This window comes from Balaenoptera acutorostrata, chromosome 17 (genome assembly GCF_949987535.1).
Source record: "Balaenoptera acutorostrata chromosome 17, mBalAcu1.1, whole genome shotgun sequence".
In the NCBI taxonomy this organism is placed as follows: domain Eukaryota; kingdom Metazoa; phylum Chordata; class Mammalia; order Artiodactyla; family Balaenopteridae; genus Balaenoptera; species Balaenoptera acutorostrata.
This window is the reverse complement of record NC_080080.1, coordinates 71,249,030-71,270,935: the sequence shown is the minus strand read 5'-3', so window position 1 is coordinate 71,270,935 and position 21,906 is coordinate 71,249,030. Positions and strand designations below refer to the sequence as shown.

At 39.3% G+C, this 21,906-nt stretch overlaps 1 protein-coding gene across 3 annotated transcripts in view; it reads left to right on the top strand.

Annotated features, from left to right (window-relative positions):
- Positions 1 to 265: 265 nt before the first annotated feature.
- Positions 266 to 21,906, top strand: part of MTFR1 (mitochondrial fission regulator 1) — a 61,432-nt gene continuing 39,791 nt past the window's right edge. For 2 of the 3 annotated variants that reach the window (XM_057532076.1, XM_057532074.1), the window contains exons 1-2: positions 266 to 404; positions 14,135 to 14,274. In XM_057532076.1, coding sequence (XP_057388059.1) covers positions 14,212 to 14,274 — 63 coding nt within the window. In that variant the 5' untranslated portion in view covers positions 266 to 404; positions 14,135 to 14,211. Of the gene's footprint in view, positions 501 to 14,134; positions 14,275 to 21,906 lie in introns of all 3 variants that reach the window. The other variant, XM_057532075.1, reaches the window with a different exon arrangement.

The following is a 21,906-nucleotide window of genomic DNA, read 5'->3' as shown; positions in this document are numbered from 1 at the left end:
GGTTAGCTTAACAAGGGCTTAAGATTCACAGCTTCTTTCAAGGTAGTGCACACTTGCGGCTACATTCATCATGTGGTTCTCCCTACACGCCTAGAGCTTGAGGTTTACAAGGCACTTCCCATGGCAGGGAAGTGAAGACGGAAAGCGAGGTCCACAAGCGAGCGCACGCCCCCGCCGAGCCCCGCGCGTGCGCACACTGCGAAAGGCCGCTCCAGGCGCTTCCGGCGGTCATCTGGCTTTCCGCTCCCGCTCTCAGTGCCCGCCTCAGGGCCGGAGGAAACCGCTGATTGGTCAGCCTGGCCCGGGCTTGGGGCGGAGATCGGGTGATTGGCAGCAATGCCGCGAGTCAGCCAAGCTGGAAGCCGGAGTTGCTGCAAGGAGCTCCTGGCTGCCGCGCGGCCGAGGTAAAGTGGGGCTAGCGACTCTGGAAAGCGGTTGGTGTGGGGTCGAGGAGGCGCCCCCAGGCCAGACGGCGGTGGGAAATCCTGGTGACAGTCGGGGTAGGCGCTGAGGGAGCCGGGCTCGGGCTTGCGGGGAGGCCGGCGGGCTCCGCGGGCCGGTTGGGTTTCTGCGCCGCGGCTGGAGGGAGGCGGAGGGGATCTGGGGCAGCCGGGGTGGCTGAGGACCCGGGTGGGGCTGGAGCTCTGGCGGAGCAGAGGGAATTTGGCCGACTTGCCCCGAAGGCTGGCATTCACCCCCCCTCCCCCGCCCCCGGGCTTCGGTCGGTCGTCCGGAGCCCGCAGTTGGCCCGCCGGCCGTCTGGGAGGCCCTTGGCTGCGGTTTCCGTGGGTGTTGCTCTTTCCCGGGACCGGCGGCCGGACTTGGCGGGCGCATCTCCCGGCCAGGCCTCGGGGATTCGGAGGGAGGAGCACGCCTCCCGGGCGGCCGAGGAGGGTTAACCAGCCTCCGCTGGCCGGCATTACTGTTTCACTTTCCGCCGCCCAGGACTTTCCCAATGTCTTACGGACCAGGACCAGGATTTGCATTAAGCCCCAAGGGGGAAAAATAAATCGACCTTTGGACATTTAAAAACACATTTTATTATGGAAATCTGCAAATTCTACAGAGGTCGAGAGAATAGTGTAAAGAACTCGGTGTACCCATCATTCAATTTCACCAATTCAACAAGTATCATTAAATGGCCAGGCTTGCTCCCTCTCCCCGGGTTATTTTGAAGTGTATCCCAGACATATCTTTTCACCTCTTTTACATATTTCTCATGATCAGTAATCATACTTCTTTTCCAGTCATTTGCTTTCTAGAGAGGTTGAGTAAAATGAGGCACACTTGAAGGCGTAGACGGCGTTAATTTAGTTTGCGCTGCAAGAATGTGGGCAGTTCTCTGACGGTGCGGTTTCATTACCTGGTGCTCAGCTTTTCAGAATCAGTGAAAACAAAGGTGCCAAATAATCTAGTTTTGTCTGTAGCTTTACTGCTTTTGAGTAGCATTATGTATTGATTATTTATTAAAATCTTTTTTGTATTGATAATTTATATTTACCGAGTTTTTGGTATGTATGAAGCACTGTGAAATTGTTTCCACCTATTCATTTAACTTTTACAACAGCTGTGTGAAGTAGGTATTATCCCATTTTACAGGTGAGGGGAAAAGAGGCTTAGAGAGGTTAAGCAATTTGCCTGCAATCACACTGATGTAAGTGGCAAGGGGCTGTAATTTAGGATGCTGACCCTGGTCACTGCAAAGTTCTTGCTCTTTTAAGCATAATTGAATGTCCTAAGAATTGTGGAGTAAATTAACTGCTGTGGGAAATTCTGTTGAGCTACAAATCCATAATGGGGGGAGAAAAAAAAAAACCCTGGGTATTTATGCGTACAGTAGTAAGATAGGTATTTTTGTTTCTTTGAAACAATAAAAGGTTAATACAATTGAATTTAAAGTTATGAGCAAAGTATATAAGTGTAGTTCAGTAAATAGAATTTAAAACATTTATTTTATGGAATATGTCCAGTTAAAGAGGAAGGGAAAAGGGAAAAAATTATGTATCAATGAATAATCTCTACCTCTTTCGGCACTTAGCATATACTGGCAATGTATACTGGATACTTTAATCTGTATCCCTCATCTTTTCTATCTTATATTACTTCTTAGCATCTTCATCTTTAAGTAGTTTTAGAGGAGTAAGGACTAGAAAGAGACAGCTGGGCTTGTTCGGAGGGCAGCAGAGAAGACCTGTTAAACTGGAGTTTAGGATTCCTACTGTAGGGGAGTAGTTCAAAAGTCTAGAAGTAAGGTTAGACTCACGCATGGAGGAACTTGAGTGCCAAGTTTAAGGAGTTTGAATTTGAGCAAAGAAGTGACATGATCACAGTCTCATAAGAAGATAGTGAGCTGGCTCTGTCAAAAATGGCTTCACCTGAGATGTGAAGCAATTAGTGAATTAACCTGGTGGAAATAGAAGTTGGTAACTGGTGAATGTATGGATATAAGGAAAGGAGTGGAGAAAAAAGAAATACTCTGAAGCAGAGGAAGAGGGACTTCGCTGGCGGTCCAGTGGTTTAGACTCTGCACTCCCAATGCAGGGTACAGGGTTTCCATCCCTGGTCGGGGAACTAAGATCCCACATGCCGCGTGGTGCAGATAAATTAAAAAAAAAAAAAAAAAGGGTAAGAGACAGCGTGGTACAGTGGTGCAGCAGGTTCTGAAGTGCTGATAAACTTCAGTTTCTACCCCTTTGTTTTCTTGGGCAGTCATGGTGATGAGTGTTATTACTATATAGCTGCTTTTTGAAATGTTAACTACTCAGCTGTTCATCTGTTCTTTTATGTTTATTTACTGTTGATACAACTTACACAAATTAGATAAACAAAAAGTGATACTGTAATCTCACCATGTAATGATACAGAGTGCATAAATATAAAGGAGAAAAGGTAGAGAATTCCATCACCAAGCCTCAGACACAAGCAATGTTAAGCTTTGGTATCTTTTCAAATCTTTTCTTCTGTGTACATGTGTACATAAAATATCTATTTCACCACTATTTCTATGCTTTGTTTTATTTTTTAAAAATAGAATCACTTATGTGTTAGTCATTTAGATTTTTATCATGAAATCCTTTCATGTATAGCTTTTTGTTTTAATGGCCATAAACTTAGAATGGGTATGTTGAATTTAACTATTTCCTTATTGATGGACATTTAGTTTGCCTCTAGAGTTTCTCTTTTACAACTAATACTTCAGTAACTACCCTTACTAGCTTTTAAAAACTAAACATCTTTCTTGAAACTAACACAACATTGTAAACTAACTATACTTCAATTAAAAAAAAAAGTATGTTAAAACTTGAAAAAAAAGTAAACACCTTTACTTATGAAGGTATAATTTACTGAATTTTTCCATAAGGGAATTTTTTATACACATAATATGTAGGGGACAGTAATTATTACACAACTTATAAAAAATCACGGGCTTCCCTGGTGGCGCAGTGGTTGAGAATCTGCCTGCTAATGCAGGGGACACGGGTTCGAGCCCTGGCCTGGGAAGATCCCACATGCCGCAGAGCGGCTGGGCCCGTGAGCCACAACTGCTGAGCCTGCGCGTCTGGAGCCTGTGCTCCGCAACGAGAGAGGCCCGCGCATCGCGATGAAGAGTGGCCCCCGCTTGCCACAACTGGAGAAAGCCCTCGCACAGAAACGAAGACCCAACACAGCCAAAATCAATCAATCAATCAATCAATCAAACATACGCATCTGATTCAAGATCCTCATTAAAAAAAAAAAAAAAAAAAATCACATTTATAGTGAATTTTCATCAATTTGCTTGGCCCACGGAAGCGCTTTTAGTTAGTGAAAAATATTATTGACTTCCAAGTAGTGTGAGTGTTTTTTTTTCTACTGATGTCCAGGACCACTTAAGATATCTGAGCCGTCTTTTCGAAAGATTGTTTTAAAATTGATGCCAGAATACTTAATTCATTTGCATGGGAATACTTAAAATAACACTTTAAGGAAGTTCCTGTCTCATTCACAGGAGGGTTATATGTAAGAGATCCTCACATGAAAATGACACGTCTTTAGTTCAAACGGAAATATGAAGCTACCTCTAACCTCTTTTATAGCATACGGAGAGAAAGTTAACTTCTAAGAATGTTACAGAAAATGTCCTTTAGAAGTTTAGTTTCATATCTGTAGCCCATTAACTTGAAAGAATTTTCATCAAGTTTTAATTAGGTTATGTTCTTAGGTTTCTTATCTAAACAGATTTTTTTTTGTTTGTTTTTGAGAGAGGTAGTACAGGTCATGAGATTTATTCATTTGTGGACTGAAAAAAGTTAAACTTATTATATGTCAGACTCTGTGCTAGGTACTGGGAATGTAGCAGTGTACTTAATTTGCATGAATAGTATGGAATATTAATTCAGACTATTGCCAGTAAATTGTACCCATAGGTTGAGTACTGTGTCATTGTTTTATAGTGTGGTAAGTGTTCTGACTTCAAGTCTCAGCCCAGACTGACTTGAAGTATAGCAGTGGTCACTAGACTTGAATTTCAAGTTTAATTTCCAGAAAGTAGGGTAGGGCTTTGACAACTTTTTATTATAAGTAAGCATTAAAATAAAAAAAATCAAAAATAACATTCATCTACTGTCCCCACATCCTGAAAGAAAAAACATTTCCATACCAAAAACGTAAGAAGGACATATTCTCAAAATAAAGGACAGTAACTTTAAATTGAGTAAGTTTTTGTCTTTGTTTTTTACTTCATGGTCCTTATTTTTCTTTTGCATCATTGTTTGCAGCCAGAATGTAGACTGTCGTTTGGGATGCACTAATATGGTTTACCTGATCTCTTAGTTTTCTGAGAACAGGAAACCTTATTCCAATAATTTAGCCAACCAAATAACTAAGAATGTTCTATTAATCTTTTTAGACTCCTCCAACCCCAGAATGAAATGGTCACACTCTTCTGTTATATTGTAAAGATAATTAAATGACCATTTCCTTGAATAGTTCCAAAAGACCTTATAAAAATAAGCCTCACGTACTGTTGTAGCTTTTAAAGTTTTTGGAATTTTAAGTTTAATGACAACTTTGGTGTCACTGCTAACAGGTTTATTGTGAAACTATTGCTAATAACTTTTTTTTTTTTTTTTTTTTTTATTTATTTATTTATATATTTTTTGGCTGTGTTGGGTCTTCGTTTCTGTGCGAGGGCTTTCTCTAGTTGCGGCAAGCGGGGGCCACTCTTCATCGCGGTGCGCAGGCCTGTCACTGTCGCGGCCTCTCCCGTTGCGGAGCACAGGCTCCAGACGCGCAGGCTCAGCAGTTGTGGCTCACGGGCCTAGTCGCTCCGCGGCATGTGGGATCTTCCCAGACCAGGGCTCGAACCCATGTCCCCTACATTGGCAGGCAGATTCTCAACCACTGCGCCACCAGGGAAGCCCGCTAATAACTTTTTTTATTTTAAGTATCTCAAAAACATACACTGCATTAGTTGAAACAATATTATGTTGTATTATCTTTGATTTGACTGCTATACACTTTAATTGGTCTACCTGCACACACATAGTTTCATAATATTTGTGGCAGGAAAAGAAAGTCTGTTTTCCTAGTTTACCTGTTTCTCCTTTACTCTTGGTTTTCTCTTCTCCTGCCTTGCCAGCTACCCCACCACGATATTTCTATATGTCTGGTCTACGCTAGAGTAGACTCGACTATAAGCCTATACCGTCATCATATAATCCTAGAAGTTAAATTTTACAAACACACACACATATACATACATAAAGAACCTAGAAAACAAAGTGCAGCCTGATTCTTAGCTATCTTTTTTAAACCTTTTTTCTTGTGAGGTATAACATACACAAAGCGTAACGCAGAAAGATGCACAGACATAAATATACAGCTCAATAAATGATCACAAAGCAAATATCCATGCAGAGACCACCCAGTTTACGAAACAGAAAGTTGTCTGCCCTCCAGAGAGCTCCTTTATACTCCCTTCCAACTCTTAACCCACCCCATCCAAAGGTAACCACCATTGTAACTTCTTACACTACAGGTTTGTTTTGCCTTTTGTGATTTTCTTCATGCCTTGAAGATCTATAGTGATGTCCCCTTTTTCATTCCTGATACTGGCAAAGTGCCTTTTCTCTCTCTCCGCAGTAAATCTCATTAGAGGTCAATTCTTTTTATTAGTCTTTTCAAAGAACCAGCTCTTGGCCTGGTTATACTTCTCTGCCTGAATAGTTCTCTGATGCTTTCAAATAGTTGATTTTAAAAATTTTGTCCCCTAGTTTACTTGTCCTCAGTGAGAGGAGGGTTTGTCTTAAATTACCTAGTTCACCTATAAATAAAAGTAAAAATCCTCTTAAGATATCTGTTTGAAATTGAGACAGTATAGAAAAGGCACTGGCTTGGGGCTTAGATGCCTTTCATTTAATATTCACATATTAACTGAGCAACTGTTATATCCTATATGTTGTGCTGCATGCTGGGGTCACTGTGATGAATAAGATAGTCTTTGCACTTACGGTGATTGAAGTGCAGTGGAGGAGGTAAGCAGTTTAGGTACATTGTTTTAATACACTATGTAAGGGAATACCTACAGGAGGGCCCTAATCCTGGTTGCTCAGGAAAACCCTCTTTATGACCAAATCATAAAGGACCTACTTTATGAATGGAGAATGGATAGAAAGGGATAGCAAAATCAGGGGAGAGGGCGGTGCAAATAGTCTAGTTAATAGATTTTTACAATAGTATAGACTTCGAAGAGCAGTAAGGGCAGTGGAAATGGAATCTGATATATTTAGGAGGGAAAATAGAACTTGACCGTAGAAAATGAAAGAGAAAGAAGGAATAACTGACTAGGCGTGCCATTTTCTGAGGCCGGGAACATATAAGCAACAGATTTAGGAGGAAAGTTAAGGAGCTCAGGTTCAGATTTCTTTGGTTTAAAGGAAGATGGGGGAAACCAGAAGGTAGCAGGTGACTGAATTTAACAGGGGAGAGGAAAGAGAATCCATGTAATACAGGGTGGAGCTGATGTAATGAGACCTGTGGGTTGGGGGTGGGGGGGTATAATCCTGAGCACTTAGTTGGAAGGAGGGACAGGAGAGAATGGGGCACAGACTTAGAGAGACAGAATAGGTGTGGATGCAGAGATGCTGTGTGTATGGCATGTGGCGTGGCAGGATGTTGCGGGATTTTCTGTCAGAAGACTTCTCCATTATTTAAAGTAGTTAAGCTGGGTCATCTGCCGAGAAATGATGGAGCAAGGGTTAGAGAGATTTGGGTAGCATGGAGAATGCTTGAAATAGCTGCTCTGGAGAATGGAAGAGTGGGAAGAGCAGAAAATAAGATTTTCCTGAATGCTAGGCAGCAGTGAAGGCCCAGTTGAGACCAGAGGTAGTATATTTGTAGCAACATCAAAATGTGAGATATAGTCATTTTTCTACAGCCCAATTGTAGGAAGTGTAGGCTTGTGGACTCATCAAGTTCTGGCTTGTAGAATAAACAAAACAGTAGAAAAAGGAGTTGAAAATACTAACAAAGCAGTGGTTCAAGTGATTTGGGGCTTCATGAGGTAGAAGAAAGTGAAAGTGGGAAGGGATTGATTAGGTCGACGGAAAGTGCAGGGGAGGAGACTGAAGGTCTCAGTATGGTCCAAGGAGTGTCTGAGTGAAAGCTGCAAGGTGAGATATTTGGGTTTTGTAACTTTGATTTTTTTTTTTTTTTGGCTGCGCCAGGTCTTAGTTGCGGCATGTGGGCTTCTTAGTTGTGGCGGCATGCGGACTGTCAGTTGCAGCATGCATGCGGGATCTAGTTCCCCTACCCGAGATCGGACCCGGGATCGAACCCGGGCCCCCAGCATTGGGAGTGTGGAGTCTTACCCAGCTGACCACCAGGGAAGTCCCTAGATTTTGTTTTTAAATGAAAATTAAAACATGTATTTTTGTAGCATTGTCTAAACAGTACAAACCATACAAAGAAAAATTTACTTCTACCCACTCTGGCCAGTTTCAAGAGTTTGATGTATATCTTTTCATAAACGAAAAGGTCGAAGATTTTTTTTTTGTTTTACAGAAATGAAATCATACTTAGTATATTACTCTTCCTGTATCATATATATACCATCAAGTCATTACATAGACTGTAACTCACTTTTAATAGATGCATAAAGTTTGTAATATGCATATACAGTAATTTATTTAACAGGTGTTTTATTGGTGAACATTTTTTTTTTTAAGTTTGTGTGTGGTTTTTTTTTTTTTTTTTTTTTTTTTTGGCTGTGTTGGGTCTTCGTTTCTGTGCGAGGGCTTCCTCCAGTTGCAGCAAGCGGGGGCCACTCTTCATCGCGGTGCGCAGGCCTCTCACTATCGCGGCCTCTCTTGCTGCGGAGCACAGGCTCCAGACGCTCAGGCTCAGTAATTGTGGCTCACGGGCCCAGTTGCTCCGTGGCACGTGGGATCCTCCCGGACCAGGGTTCGAACCCGTGTCCCCTCCATTGGCAGGCAGACTCTCAACCACTGCGCCTCCAGGGAAACCCTTGGTGAACATTTAAAGTTGATCCTAGTTTTGTGAGTAGAAAAAGCACTGCAGAAAATATCTTTATATATATTCTTTATGTATAATGCTTTCATTTCTGCAAAAGAAATTCCTGAAAGTTGCATAGCTTGGTCAAAGGCTCTGTGTGTTTTTAAAACTTTTATTTGAAGCATAACTTACATTAAGAAGAGTATCTTGGTAAGCTTTCACAGAGTAAACACGTGCAAGTATCTGTCTATGTCAAGAAATAGAACACTGCCAGCATCCTCAGAAATCCCTCTCAGGCCTCCTACCAGTTCCTACCTCTGTCTCCAACAATTAAAAAACAAAAAAAAACTAAGTTTAAATTAAAAAAATAATTCATAATCTATGATGAGATCGCTTTCACTTTTACCTGTTTTAGATCTTTATGTAAATAGACTCAAACAGTGCTCTGTTGGATGCATCATCTCTGTGAATATTATGATCACCTAGCACCAGCAAGAATATATGTTTATTGGTGTACTAGTGCTTATGAGGCCGAAGTGCAGAATTCCATTTAGGAAAGGACTTGGAGTAGAGAAGAAGACTCGGTTGAAGTCATAGCTGAGCGATAGGGAATGATTCAAGTGTCCTTAAGTCAACCCTAATGAGGGACAGAGGGTGGTAAAGCAGTGCTTCCTAAGGAGAGCTTTTTTTTTTTTTTTTTTAAATGAAGGTATAATTTACATACAGCAAAATTCACTCCTTTTGGCAGGCATTTCTTTGAACACGGTCATGTAACCACCACCACAATCAAGATGTAGACTACTTCCATTTTTCCAAAACCTCCCTTGTGCTTTGCTGTAGTTAATAACCCTGGTGACCACTGCTCTGTTTTGTTGTCCCTTTAGTTTTGCCTTTGAGGGAGGGTTTTTCAAAGAGCTTAGAGCAGTTATTGATTGGAAAGAGCCTTGATACAAAGTGGGAGAGAACAAGCAAGCACAGGACCCTTTGAGAAGGCTTTGAAGCAGCATTCTAAAGGGACAGCCAAATTTCAGTTCAGCGAGGGAGGGGATGCTTACCTTCAAACAGGGTTCCAGAGAGCACAGTGGAGAAGTTTGGAGGAAAGGGTAACCAGCAGGCCACCGACTATGTGACCTCTCCTCTGTGTTTTCTGTTTATCAGTAACAAGAACCATTCCCCTTATTGAAATTTCCGGGGTTGTTTTTTTGTTTTTTTGTTTTTTTGGTGGCAATACCTCTCTCATTTTTCTATTACCGCTTTGATCATTTTTTTTCCCAGTGACTCTTGTTTTCTCTGCTTGATGCGCAAGTATTTCTTGAGGCTTCTATTCTGGCTTCATTTCTTACTCTGTATGAGTTAGCCCATTCGTCTTAGGTTGCATCTCCATTTTCTAAGCCAGTGCTTCCTAATCTTTATCTCTAGCGCAGACTCCTTCCTGGCAAGAATAATTTTTAAAAATAATTTAAAAAAAACTATTCACTTAAAAAACAAGCGAGGGCTTCCCTGGTGGCGCAGTGGTTGGGAATCTGCCTGCTAATGCAGGGGACACGGGTTCGAGCCCTGGTCTGGGAGGATCCCACATGCCGCGGAGCGACTAGGCCCGTGAGCCACAACTGCTGAGCCTGCGCGTCTGGAGCCTGTGCTCCGCAACAGGAGGGGCCGCGATGGTGAGAGGCCCGCGCACCGCGGTGAAGAGTGGCCCCCGCTTGCCACAACTAGAGAAAGCCCTCGCACAGAAACGAAGACCCAACACAGCCATAAATAAATAAAATTAAAAAAAAAAAAACAAAAAAAAAAACAAAAAAAAAACAAGCGAAAGGGACTTCCCTGGTGGTCCACTGGTTAAGACTTCGCCTTCCAATGCAGGGGATGCGGTTTCCATCCCTGCTCGGGTAGCTAAGATCCCACATGCCTCAAGGCCAAAAAACCAAAACATAAAACAGAAGCGGTATTGTAACAGATTCATTAAAGACTTTAAAACTGGTCCACATCAAAAGAAATCTTAAAAAAAAAAAAGAAAGACACTTCTTAATGGAAGGTATCAAAATGTCCCTAAAACCTGTGGAGAAGCTACTAAAATTGCTAAAATTAAAGACTGACAATACCAAGTATTCACTGTTGACAATACCAAGAATTATAGACCAACTAGAGCTCTTGTATATACCTGCTTACGGGAGTGTAATTGGTACAACCACTTCAGAAAATTGTTAGTTTCTACAGATTTTTAAAAGATTTATATATCTATATAATCTATATATAGATAGATATAATATATATAGATATATAATCTATATATATATTTTATGTTTATATATAAACATAAATATATGTATTATATAAATATAATATAATAATATAATATATAATATTACATATATAATATATTATATATATTATATAATATATATTGTCTACTGGGTGTCTTTCCATATATAATATATATGTTATATATTGTATATATGTATACAATATATATTGTATATATGTACAATATATACAATATATATGTATGTATACATATATTATATATGTATATATTACATATATATTACATATATGTAATATATATTACATATATACAATATATATGTATAATATATTGCATATATGTATAATATATATTATATATATTATATATTATAATATATAAATTAATATACTATATAATACATATAATATATATTATATATTATATTAATATATATTATAATATATAATATATGTTGTCTACTGGGTTCTTTCCATATATAATATATAATATAATTATATATATTATATATAATTATATATAATATATAATATATATTATATAATGTATAATATATTATATTATATATTATTATTTATATATAAACATTAAATATATATATAGATTATATATGTTTATATATATACATATATAATCTATATATATATTTTATGTTTCTGGAATTCCTTTGTATATATCTGCAGTTCTGCTGCAGATTATCTATCTATAGATAGATAATCTATATATCTATATAATCTATCTATATAATATAGATATGTATAGATATATCTATATATATAATCTTATGATCTAGCAGTTTTACTTCTGGGTATAGACTCGAGAAATTAGTTCTTTTTTCATTTTTGGCTGTGCCGCGCAGCATGTGGGATCTTAGTTCCCCGACCAGGGATGGAACCCACGCCCCCTACAGTGGAAGCGTGGAGTCTTAACCACTGGACCGCCAAGGAGGTCCCAAGAGAAATTAGTTCTTCTTCTTTTTTTAATTAATTAATTAATTTTTGGCTGTGCTGGGTCTTCATTGCTGTGTGTGGACTTTCTCTAGTTGTGGTGAGCGGGGGCTACTCTTCGTTGCGGTGTGCGGGCTTCTCATTGCGGTGGCTTCTATTGTTGCGGAACACAGGCTCTAGGAGCATGGGCTTCAGTAGTTGTGGCTCATGGGCTCAGTAGTTGTGGCACACGGGCTTAGTTGCTCTGCCTGTGGGATCTTCCCGGACCAGGGCTCGAACCTGTGTCCCCTGCATTGGCAGGTGGATTCTTAACCAGTGCACCACCAGGGAAGTCCGAGAAATTAGTTCTTATGTGTACCTTGCTATGTTATGTGTATGAATTGTTTCAGCAACTTTATGGTAGCTAAAAAATGGAAACAATCCAAATGTTCATGAACAGTAAGTTGGGTAACACAACATTGTACATCAACTGTACTCCAATAAAGTAAAACAAAAAAACAAAAAAGCCCCCAGTAAACTGGGCAAGTAAATTGTGGTATAGTACCACAACAAAATACTGCACATACTGTGCAATACTGTGAAAAAGAATTGTGATTCACAAATTATATGCATAAATGTCACAGACAATGTTGAGTGACAGAAGTCAGACACAGAAGAGTACATACAGCTTGCAAAAGTGATAGGCTGTAAAAGTTAGAGTAGTAGTTAGATAGGTGAGGCATGGATATCGGCTGGGTAGAGGCCCAAGGGAGCTCTTGGGGTTCTTCAAATGTTTCACATTCTTGATCTGGATGGAGGTTCCACAGGTTTATACATATATAAAAATTCATCAAGCTGGACATACTTAAAATTTGTGCACTTGGCCTGTGTAAGTTATATCTCAAGTTTTAAAAAAGTGATAGGTTTTCCAATTACATAAAACCATCCTTTTTCTCTGACCAGTTTTTTGTCAGTCATCTCCAGCTTATTTTTGGCCCTTTGCACTTTTTATTCCCGTTACCTGTCAGAATATTCAGTCTTATAGGCAATTATAGATCTTGGTAATATTAAAATATATGTCTCACCGAAGTTCTAGTCCCAACCATTTCTTAGTTATCAATAAATCATATGTTCCTGTCAGCACTTAGAACTCTTTCATTGCATACTTTGATCTGTCCTTAGGGCTGGGCTCTTTCTAGTTCATGTTTCACCCAGTGTCTGGCATATTTGTGGCAACTTTATCCGCACCCCCCCCATTCTTTGTAATTCTTCATCAAGTTCTCCTCAAAGTGTAGACCACAAACGTTATTTCTGGTCCACAAAGGGATAAGCCTATATCAGAATGTAAATCAAGTATATCACTAAGTACAGGGGTCCGCAACCCCTGAGCGGCGGACCGGTGCTGGTCCACGGCGTGTTAGGAACCGGGCTGCACGGCAGGAGGCGAGCGAGCGGAGCCTCATCTGCCGCTCCCCATCGCTCGCATTACCGCCTGGACCATCCCCCGCCCGGTCCGTGGAAAAACTGTCTTCCACGAAACCGGCCCCTGGTGCCAGAAAGGTTGGGGACCGCTGACTAAGTACTGCTTTTTTTTTTTTTTTTTTTAAAAGTCTTCCTTGACAAGGAAGCAGCACATTGATTTATAGTCTGGTGTAAACTTGTCATGTTGGAGACCCACACTTCAGGTAAACTGGTTTATGCCATATGAGTTCATAATTCTATCAGATATACAGTATATTGACGGGGAGGTGAGGAGTGTGAGTGGCAGGGGTTATAGTGCCAGTGAGTGTGGTTTGTCATTATTTTTGACCTTCTGGCCTCTGAATTCCTGTTTTATGTTTCCGGAATTCCTTTATGATTTTGGTGGGAGCCAGAATCGGCTTGTAACTATAGCCAGGTAGATTCGGCCAAGCAAATGCCGCCGGTATGGACATTACCTCAGAAGCCAGTGGGACAGGAAAGTGGCAACTGGTAGATTCTGTTCGTCAGGGGTGGAAGTAGCAGTTGCAGTGGTGTCTTCCAAGACCAGTTCTGCTGCAGTTTTGGATGTCTTTCCTGGCTGTGTAGCCTATAAGTGTCTTCTAAGATTGTTGTCTACTGGGTGTCTTTCCATAAATATATTTTCTACTTATGTCAGCCACAGTAGGTTTTTGTTGCTTCCAAGGTAGAACCCTGACTGGAAAAGAACTACTTAAAAAAATTAAAAAAATTGTACCATTAGTTTATTTAAAGGTGATCACATGTAAATTTTTTTTCTTTTTTTTTTTTTAAATTTGTTTTATTTTTTTTGGCTGCGTCAGGTCTTAGTTGAAAATGTTTTTCCTTAAGTAAATTTATTCACACAAAGGTTTAAGATGTAGACTAAACTTACTTTGTGAGATGTGTTGTAGACAGTAAAGATTCTAAATAATAATTATTTCACTTCAGTATTTACATTTTAAAATTTCAGTGTGCTTTATGGACCATGTGCTGCTATGTATGCCTGAAGTACTTGAAATGCAAATTTGGAGAGACTTTGCCATCTAAATGCTTGGCTGGATTAAACGCCTAATTAGGATGGTTTTTCAGCAGGTTGGAAGCATGCAATCGGTGAGTGCTTGAAATTCATTTTTGAAATCCAGACATTGAGAATTTTTTCTGAGAAAAATGAATCTTATGTATATGGCCAACTTATGTAGTATTTAATTTGCTTACTATTTAAATCAGGGAGGTGAATCTTCACCCAGCATCCTAAGTAAGGGATGGGTTGGTTACATTGAAAACTTAACCAATATTCATGTGACTGTTAAAAGCAATACATTTGCCATTAGTGAGGAAAAGGCTTAAATGTATATAGAAATCATTGAATAAAATATGTTTGACTAATGCTTGACAACTCTGAATGTTGTAGAACTGTTAATATTGAATGCTCTTATAATGTGGTTTATCACACAGCTGTTTAAAAGGTAAGTCATGTCTCCTAAAATATAACAACTATAGATACAAAGAAAAAAATTAGTGTAATATGGTTATTCTGTGCCAAAGATGTTCGGATCTTGACATTTTTAAAAGTATTTTCTACTAATACATAATTTTTTTTTCAGATCCAGTGTAAAGTTATTAGAGCAATACTTGTGCCAAGCATATTTTGTGGAATATTTGTTTCTCATTTTCACATTCAGTGTCATTGGTGACATGGAATTACGTTGTATTCATTAAAGATATAGGCAGGTTACATAATTTGAATATGAGTATACTTTTTAATGCACTACTTTTACTTTTTTGTTTTTATTTTGTGTCTCTTTGAATCTTGCTAAGAGAAGGTTGAACTTTTTGTTCCCCCAGTCCCACAAAGTTCCATCTATTTTCTTTGGAGATAAAAAGCAAAGAACCAAATAACATTACCCCCCCCCTTTTTTTTAAAGATTTTTTGAAAAATTAATTAATTAATTAATTTATTTATTTATTTTTGGCTGTGTTGGGTCTTCGTTTCTGTGCGAGGGCTTTCTCTAGTTGCCGCAAGCGGAGGCCACTCTTCATTGCGGTGCGTGGGCCTCTCACTATCGTGGCCTCTCTTGTTGCGGAGCACAGGCTCCAGACGCGCAGGCTCAGTAGTTGTGGCTCACGGGCCTAGTTGCTCCACGGCATGTGGGATCTTCCCAGACCAGGGCTCGAACCCTGTCCCCTGCATTAGCAGGCAGATTCTCAACCACTGCGCCATCAGGGAAGCCCCAAAGATTTTTTTTTGATGTGGACCATTTTTAAAGTCTTTATTGAATTTGTTACAATATTGCTTCTGTTTTATGTTTTGGTTTTTTGGCCGCGAGGCATGTGGGATCTTATCTCCCCGACTGAGGATCGAACCCGCACTGGGTTGGATTGGAAGACATTGGAAGACAAAGTCTTAACTACTGGATTGCCAGAGAAGTCCCTACCCTTTTTTATATTTACATAATTTTGAGTATTATCTTTCGGATAAACAATAGGAAAATGGTTTGTAAAGTTAATGCTTTCATCTTTTTCAGTTACGTCTTCTCATGTTTTGAACTTCACTTAATGCAGTATACCACCTTTCTCAATTGCTACTTACCATCATTTGGCTACATAGGGTAGATTAACATTTCAGTACTGACAGCAAAAGAATTTCTTTTCAGAAAGTCAGGAAGCTTTTGTTGCTAATGATTCCCCAAAAGTGAAACTTTACAGTTTATGATTGCTATTTATTTGCAATTTTAGTAAGAAGTGTAGTTGAGTGGAAAGATTGTAGGTCTTGGATTCAAACAAACCTGGGTATGAAATTTATCTCTGCCAGTTACTTTCTTCATCTACAAATTACAGGTAGGAAGAACTACTACTGCACAATGGACCTGTGGATTACACGGCAGTGTATGTAAAATACCTATCACAGTGGCCTGTATGTAGTGTAGGTACATTCAATGACGGTTAATTTCCTACTGTTTTGCTCTGTCATTCCCCTGCCCCCGCCCCAAGTCAGGCAATGTGACCAGTGCTGATTGAGGCCAAAGTGCAGAATTTTGTTTCAGGAACAGATAACATACTTTATTTAGCTTAGTTTACTTGTTTAGCATTGTTCATTTTGAGCTGTAACACGGGTGCCTTTCATCAAAGAATGGACCAGGTAAGAGAGCATTAACTTGCTCCCAATATTGTAATCACAACTGAGGGCCTTTTCTACCAATAGATGGAAAGATCATTTTTTTCTGTAACATATAATCATCACCTTTAATCAGTTAACTGAAAATCTATATAAAAATAAATTTTCTCCTAACATTAAGCAATTTGACCCTTTGGAGTTATTTTCTATCTTAGTTTCTGGGATCTCTTAGCCTGCTGCTTAAGAGTAATCTGAATATAAAAAAAAAAACTTTTTAGTTCCATCTTTCAATGATAAATACATATTTCTCACTGCTTTGATATATAAATGAACTTGGTACTATATTTGAATGTATTCAAGAGCAGAAAATGTCTTCATTCTTTGTATATTTTATATGCTTTAAAAAAAAAATGCAGGTTTTGAGATCTGCGTTTTGTTTTTGCCATTAGGCCAGCTGGCGATGATTAGCTCTTTGTATTTTACCGTACGCATCAGCACCATCATAATAGCTATCACTGATCGGCTTAGTATGCCCAGTCTTTTACATGTATCTTGTGTGTTCACTAGAACAACACTTTTTTTTTTTTTTTAACAGATTAGAAACCTGAGGTTCAGAGTGTTTAACTGACTTGTGCAAAGTTACCTTACTAATAAGTGGCAGAGCTGTAATATGAACCCAATTTTGATTCCAAAATCCTCTTTTTAGTGTACTTTGCTACCTCGTATAATAGAAGGGGAAGAAGACAATATTTATTACAGTCGTGTTATATTTAAATACCTTAACTCAGTTTTTTAAAAAAATTTATTTTATTTTTGGCTATGTTTGGTCTTCATTGCTGCGCATGGGCTTTCTCTAGTTGCAGCGAGCGGGGGCTACTCTTCGTTGTGGTGCGCGGGCCTCTCATTGCAGGGCCTCTCTTTTTGCGGAGCACGGGCTCTAGGCGCATGGACCTCAGTAGTTGTGGCATGTGGGCTCAGCAGTTGTGGCTTGCAGGCTCCAGAGCTCAGGCTCAGTAGTTGTGGCGCACGGGCTTAGTTGCTCTGCGGCATGTGGGATCCTCCTGGACCAGGGCTCGAACCCGCGTCCCCTGCATTGGCAGGCAGACTCCTAACCACTGCGCCACCAGGGAAGCCCCAACCTTAACTCATTTAAGGCTCATAGGCTTATGAGGTAGATACTGTTCCCGTTTTATAGATGAGGAAAGGGAAACATAGAGGGATCAATAATTTGCCAGCTTTACACAGGCAATAAATGGTAGAGCCTACTTTTAAAACCAGGCCTATATGCTGCCGTGGCCTCTATGTTTCCTCTTCGCTGCGTTCCATTTGGCCTCAACATTTGTTTGAATTTAAAACTATATACAGTTGACCCTTGAACAGTGTGGGTTTCAACTGCTTGCATCCACTTAGATGCAGATGTTTTTCAGTAGTAAGTACTATAGTACTACATGATACATGGTTGGTTGAATTGGCAGATGTGAAACCCCAGATACAGGAGGGCCAACTGTAAAGTTATATGTGGATTTTGTTGGGAAAGTGGGGGAAGTGTTTGGTGTCCCTAACCTGAGCATTGTTCAAGGGTCAGCTGTGTTCACATTTGTCCAAACTTTCTCCTCATTCTATTATTACTATATTTATGCCCTTAAGTAAAAATGTTTTTAAACTAGAGAAAGCAAGCTATGAAACTAATGTGATTCTGGTTCATCTCAGTATTTTATGTTGAAAAGTTACAGCAAATATCTAATTTGTATTAGGAATATATTTCCAGTAATACTTAAGAATTGCAACCTTGTTTTCCTCTTCTGTTCTGGAGGAAGAATGTGAATGTAGCTAGGAGTTTAGATAAGGAAGAAGAGAACTGAGGGAAGGGTTGTCTTCAGTTGGGGATTTCAAAATTGTTATAGAATTTCATCTTTCTATCTCCACCCCCTTCTCCCCAACACATACTTTTTATTTTCCTCTGGTTCTCTTGGAATTAAGAATTTATACTTTGTCGGGTCCTAGACTCCCTAAAAGTTTGATCAATGGTATGTACCTTCTTCCCAGAAAAATGTTGTATATGTACATAATTTTGTGTATAATTTCAGGGCTTTGTGAAATTATATATCAGAAAAAGAACCTTGGGTTAATATTACATAGTTTTTCTTGAGAAAAATACATTTGATTAGAATTAAGTGTATATTTTTTTCTTGCTAAATGGTGACTCTCAGATAGAAATATAGATTTAACTAGTCTCTAAGAAATGAATTACCGTATAAAGCTTGAGTGCAGTCATCATGGTGAGACAGATGACAGTTTCAGATTCCAGCCTCACACTTCAGCACTTCGACAGTAGCATTTCACGTTGTTAAAGAAGAACAAATTGCTTTCCTTTTGTCATCCTCCTCCTTGCTGTCATCGCTTACAAACCCTGTTGCTCGATGCTATGGACTGTCATTACTAGACTCGGACATGCAAACATGCACGCCCCACACAGATTCATTATTACATTGTTTATCAGTAGTTCTTATAAATAAAGCAAAGCAGTTTTTTTGTTTAATAATAATAATTAGGGCTTCCCTGGTGGCGCAGTGGTTGAGAATCTGCCTGCCAATGCAGGGGACACGGGTTCGAGCCCTGGTCCAGGAGGATCCCACCTGCCACGGAGCAACTAAGCCCATGCACCACAACTATTGAGCCTGCGCTCTAGAGCCCGTGAGCCACAACTGCTGAAGCCTGCGTGCCTAGAGCCCGTGCTCTGCAACAAGAGAAGCCACTGCAGTGAGAAGCCCGCACACCGCAACGAAGACACAACACAGCCAAAAATAAATAAATTAATTAAAAAAAAAAATTACTGTTACTTAATTTTTTCGTAATGGAATTGAATTCTTGTTTCTTTTTTTAAAATAAATTTATTTATTTTACTTATTTTTGGCTGCGTTGGGTCTTTGTTGATGTGCGTGGGCTTTCTCTAGTTGCGGCGAGCGGGGGCTACCCTTTGTTGCGGTGCGCGGGCTTCTCACTGCGGTGGCTTCTCTTGTTGCGGAGCACGGGCTCTAGGTGCGCGGGCTTCAGTAATTGTGGCACGCGGGCTCAGTAGTTGTGGCTCACGGGCTCTAGAGCGCGGGCCCAGTAGTTGTGGCGCACGGGCTTAGTTGCTCCGTGGTATGTGGGATCTTCCCGGACTAGGGCTCGAACCCATGTCTCCTGCATTGGCAGGAGGATTCTTAACCACTGTGTCACCAGGGAAGCCCAATTCTTATTTCTTAATGAAATCGAATTGTCTAGTAATGACAGCTTTCTCCCTGCCCTCTTTCTTAGATCTGAAAAGATACTAATGACAGTTCATCTTCAGAGGAAGCCTTTCCTTCTCCAAACGAGTATACTGACAAGACACAGTTCAGCCACCAGTTAGGGTAGGAGGTGCACTTGGGCCGTACAGCCTCCCAATGCACAGATGGCGACTTTCCATGCCATCTGTTCATTATTTCTTCACTGCCATTTACAATTTCTCCCCCTCCATGAGGGCTGAATAGAAAAAATAAAGTTAAGACCTAGTTTTAGACTTCTTGGAAGTTAGCTGCTCCTTCCCCTTACTTTTTCTTCAATCCAGTAAAGGTTATGGCTCCTCTTCTTTCTAAATATCCCAGTCATTAGCTTATATAGACTCTTGCTTCATAATTTTTGGTGCTAAATGCTCTGCAGTTCACAAGTAACAGGACAACATTATGTTAGTCCACTGTGTATACTTGAAAAAAATAATCACATAAGGCAATCTGTTCTTTTACTTTCCTTAACTTTGTATCAAAAGCCTAAATAGTGTACTTATTCCTTATAAGTAAAAGCTGAAGCTTTGGCCACCTTCCCTTGTTGAAGGCACCTGGTATTCTTTCCTTCTGATATAAAGCAGATGGGAAGATAATAGTTGAAACTTAGCCCTGAAGCATGCATAGCAAGGAAGGCTAAAAGCTGGCAGAAATCTTAGTTTCTGACCTTGGCAAGTCCTTTTTGAACTTTTCTTCCTGAGCTTTTTTGTCCTCTTTATCTGCAGTTAAGATCTTTGCTTACTGGAGGGATGGAAGATTCACATTAGACCATGTAATTGTCACATTGTGATGCATAAATAGCATTCTTCTACATCATAGGAGAGTTTTGACTTATAGCTAAATAGAAGACACGAGAAATGATTGAATGGTGTAGTTACTATTGCCCTATGGATATATTTTTAAAAGATCGGTGCCTATTAACATGTATAAGGTAAAGAGTTTGCTTAAATACTGTCTGTTTTAGAATTACTTGCCCTTATTTTTTCTTGGCCTCTTTTTTTTTTTTGCGTCTTTATTGGAGTATAATTGCTTTACAATGGTGTGTTAGTTTCTGCTTTATAGCAAAGTGAATCAGTTATACATATACATATATCCCCATATCTCTTCCCTCTTGCTTTTCTTGGCCTCTTAGGTTGAGTTTGTAAGACTGTGATTCTTCCCTTTCTCCTGTAGTCAGATGATTTTCCTCCTCTTAGTCCTCATGTGTTATTAACACTATTCATGTGATAATCCTCTGTATGATCATTGGTTTGAATGATTTGCTTTCCTGAACTCCACGTAATTCTCTTCTAAGCGTCACAGTAACTTTACCTCTTATGTTCTTTGTTTAATATTCTTATTTCAGTATTGATGTCTTCTTATCTTTCCACTGACCAGTTTTCCAATCTGTCCATCCTTTTAATTTATATTTCTAAAGCGGGAGTTACCGTTTTTGTTGGTTATAGTAGCCAGTGTAGGTTATAGTACTTTCTGGAACTCTCCCAGGTAAACAGTCAATGAAACTTTGAACATTTTTTTAAATCCATTTTAAAAAAATTGAAGTATAGTTAATTTACAGTGTTGTGTGAGCTTCAGATGTACAGCAAAGTGATTCAGTTATACATACATTTGTATATATCTGTTCTTTTTCAGATTCTTTTCTATTATAGGTTATTACAAGACATTGAATATAGTTCCCTGTGCTGTACAGTAGGTCCTTGTTATTTATCTGAAACTTTGAACATACTGATGATGAGAATTATATGAGCAGAGGTAGATGCCAGAGGTATTATATATACCCCATGATCCTCACTTTGATTCATACTGTTAAGCTTAAATTGTATTTGATTGCTAAAATCTAAGAAGTCAGATTGCTTCTATGCTCGTTTTACAAGTTGTGCATGCTTTTAGAATGGTCTAAAGGTCTAGTTAGGGTTATGTGTTGGAGCCATGGCTGTTTACAGTAACATTGCTTGGTCATACTGTAATTCCATTCTTTAAATTAGAATGGGCATGGAGTGACTTTAAAAAGGGGTCAGTGTCCATTGCTCAGAATACATGCCAGCTGATTTGGTACTATTTATTTAATAGTTTTAGGATGCAATTGAATATCTCAGTTGAATGAATTAGTAAATAGTCATATCATTCTCATTCTTTTTTTTTCCAAATTGCTTTTAATAGTATACCACCTCTCTTTACCTCTTCTGTCCAGGCTTTCAGGTATAGCACTCAAAACAGATGGATAGTTTTTCTCTTTAAGGAAAGAGCATATACTTGGGGAGAAGTATCAAGGTACAATTCGTAATGATTTAACATTCTGCCTGTGCATTTTTTGTTTGCTTT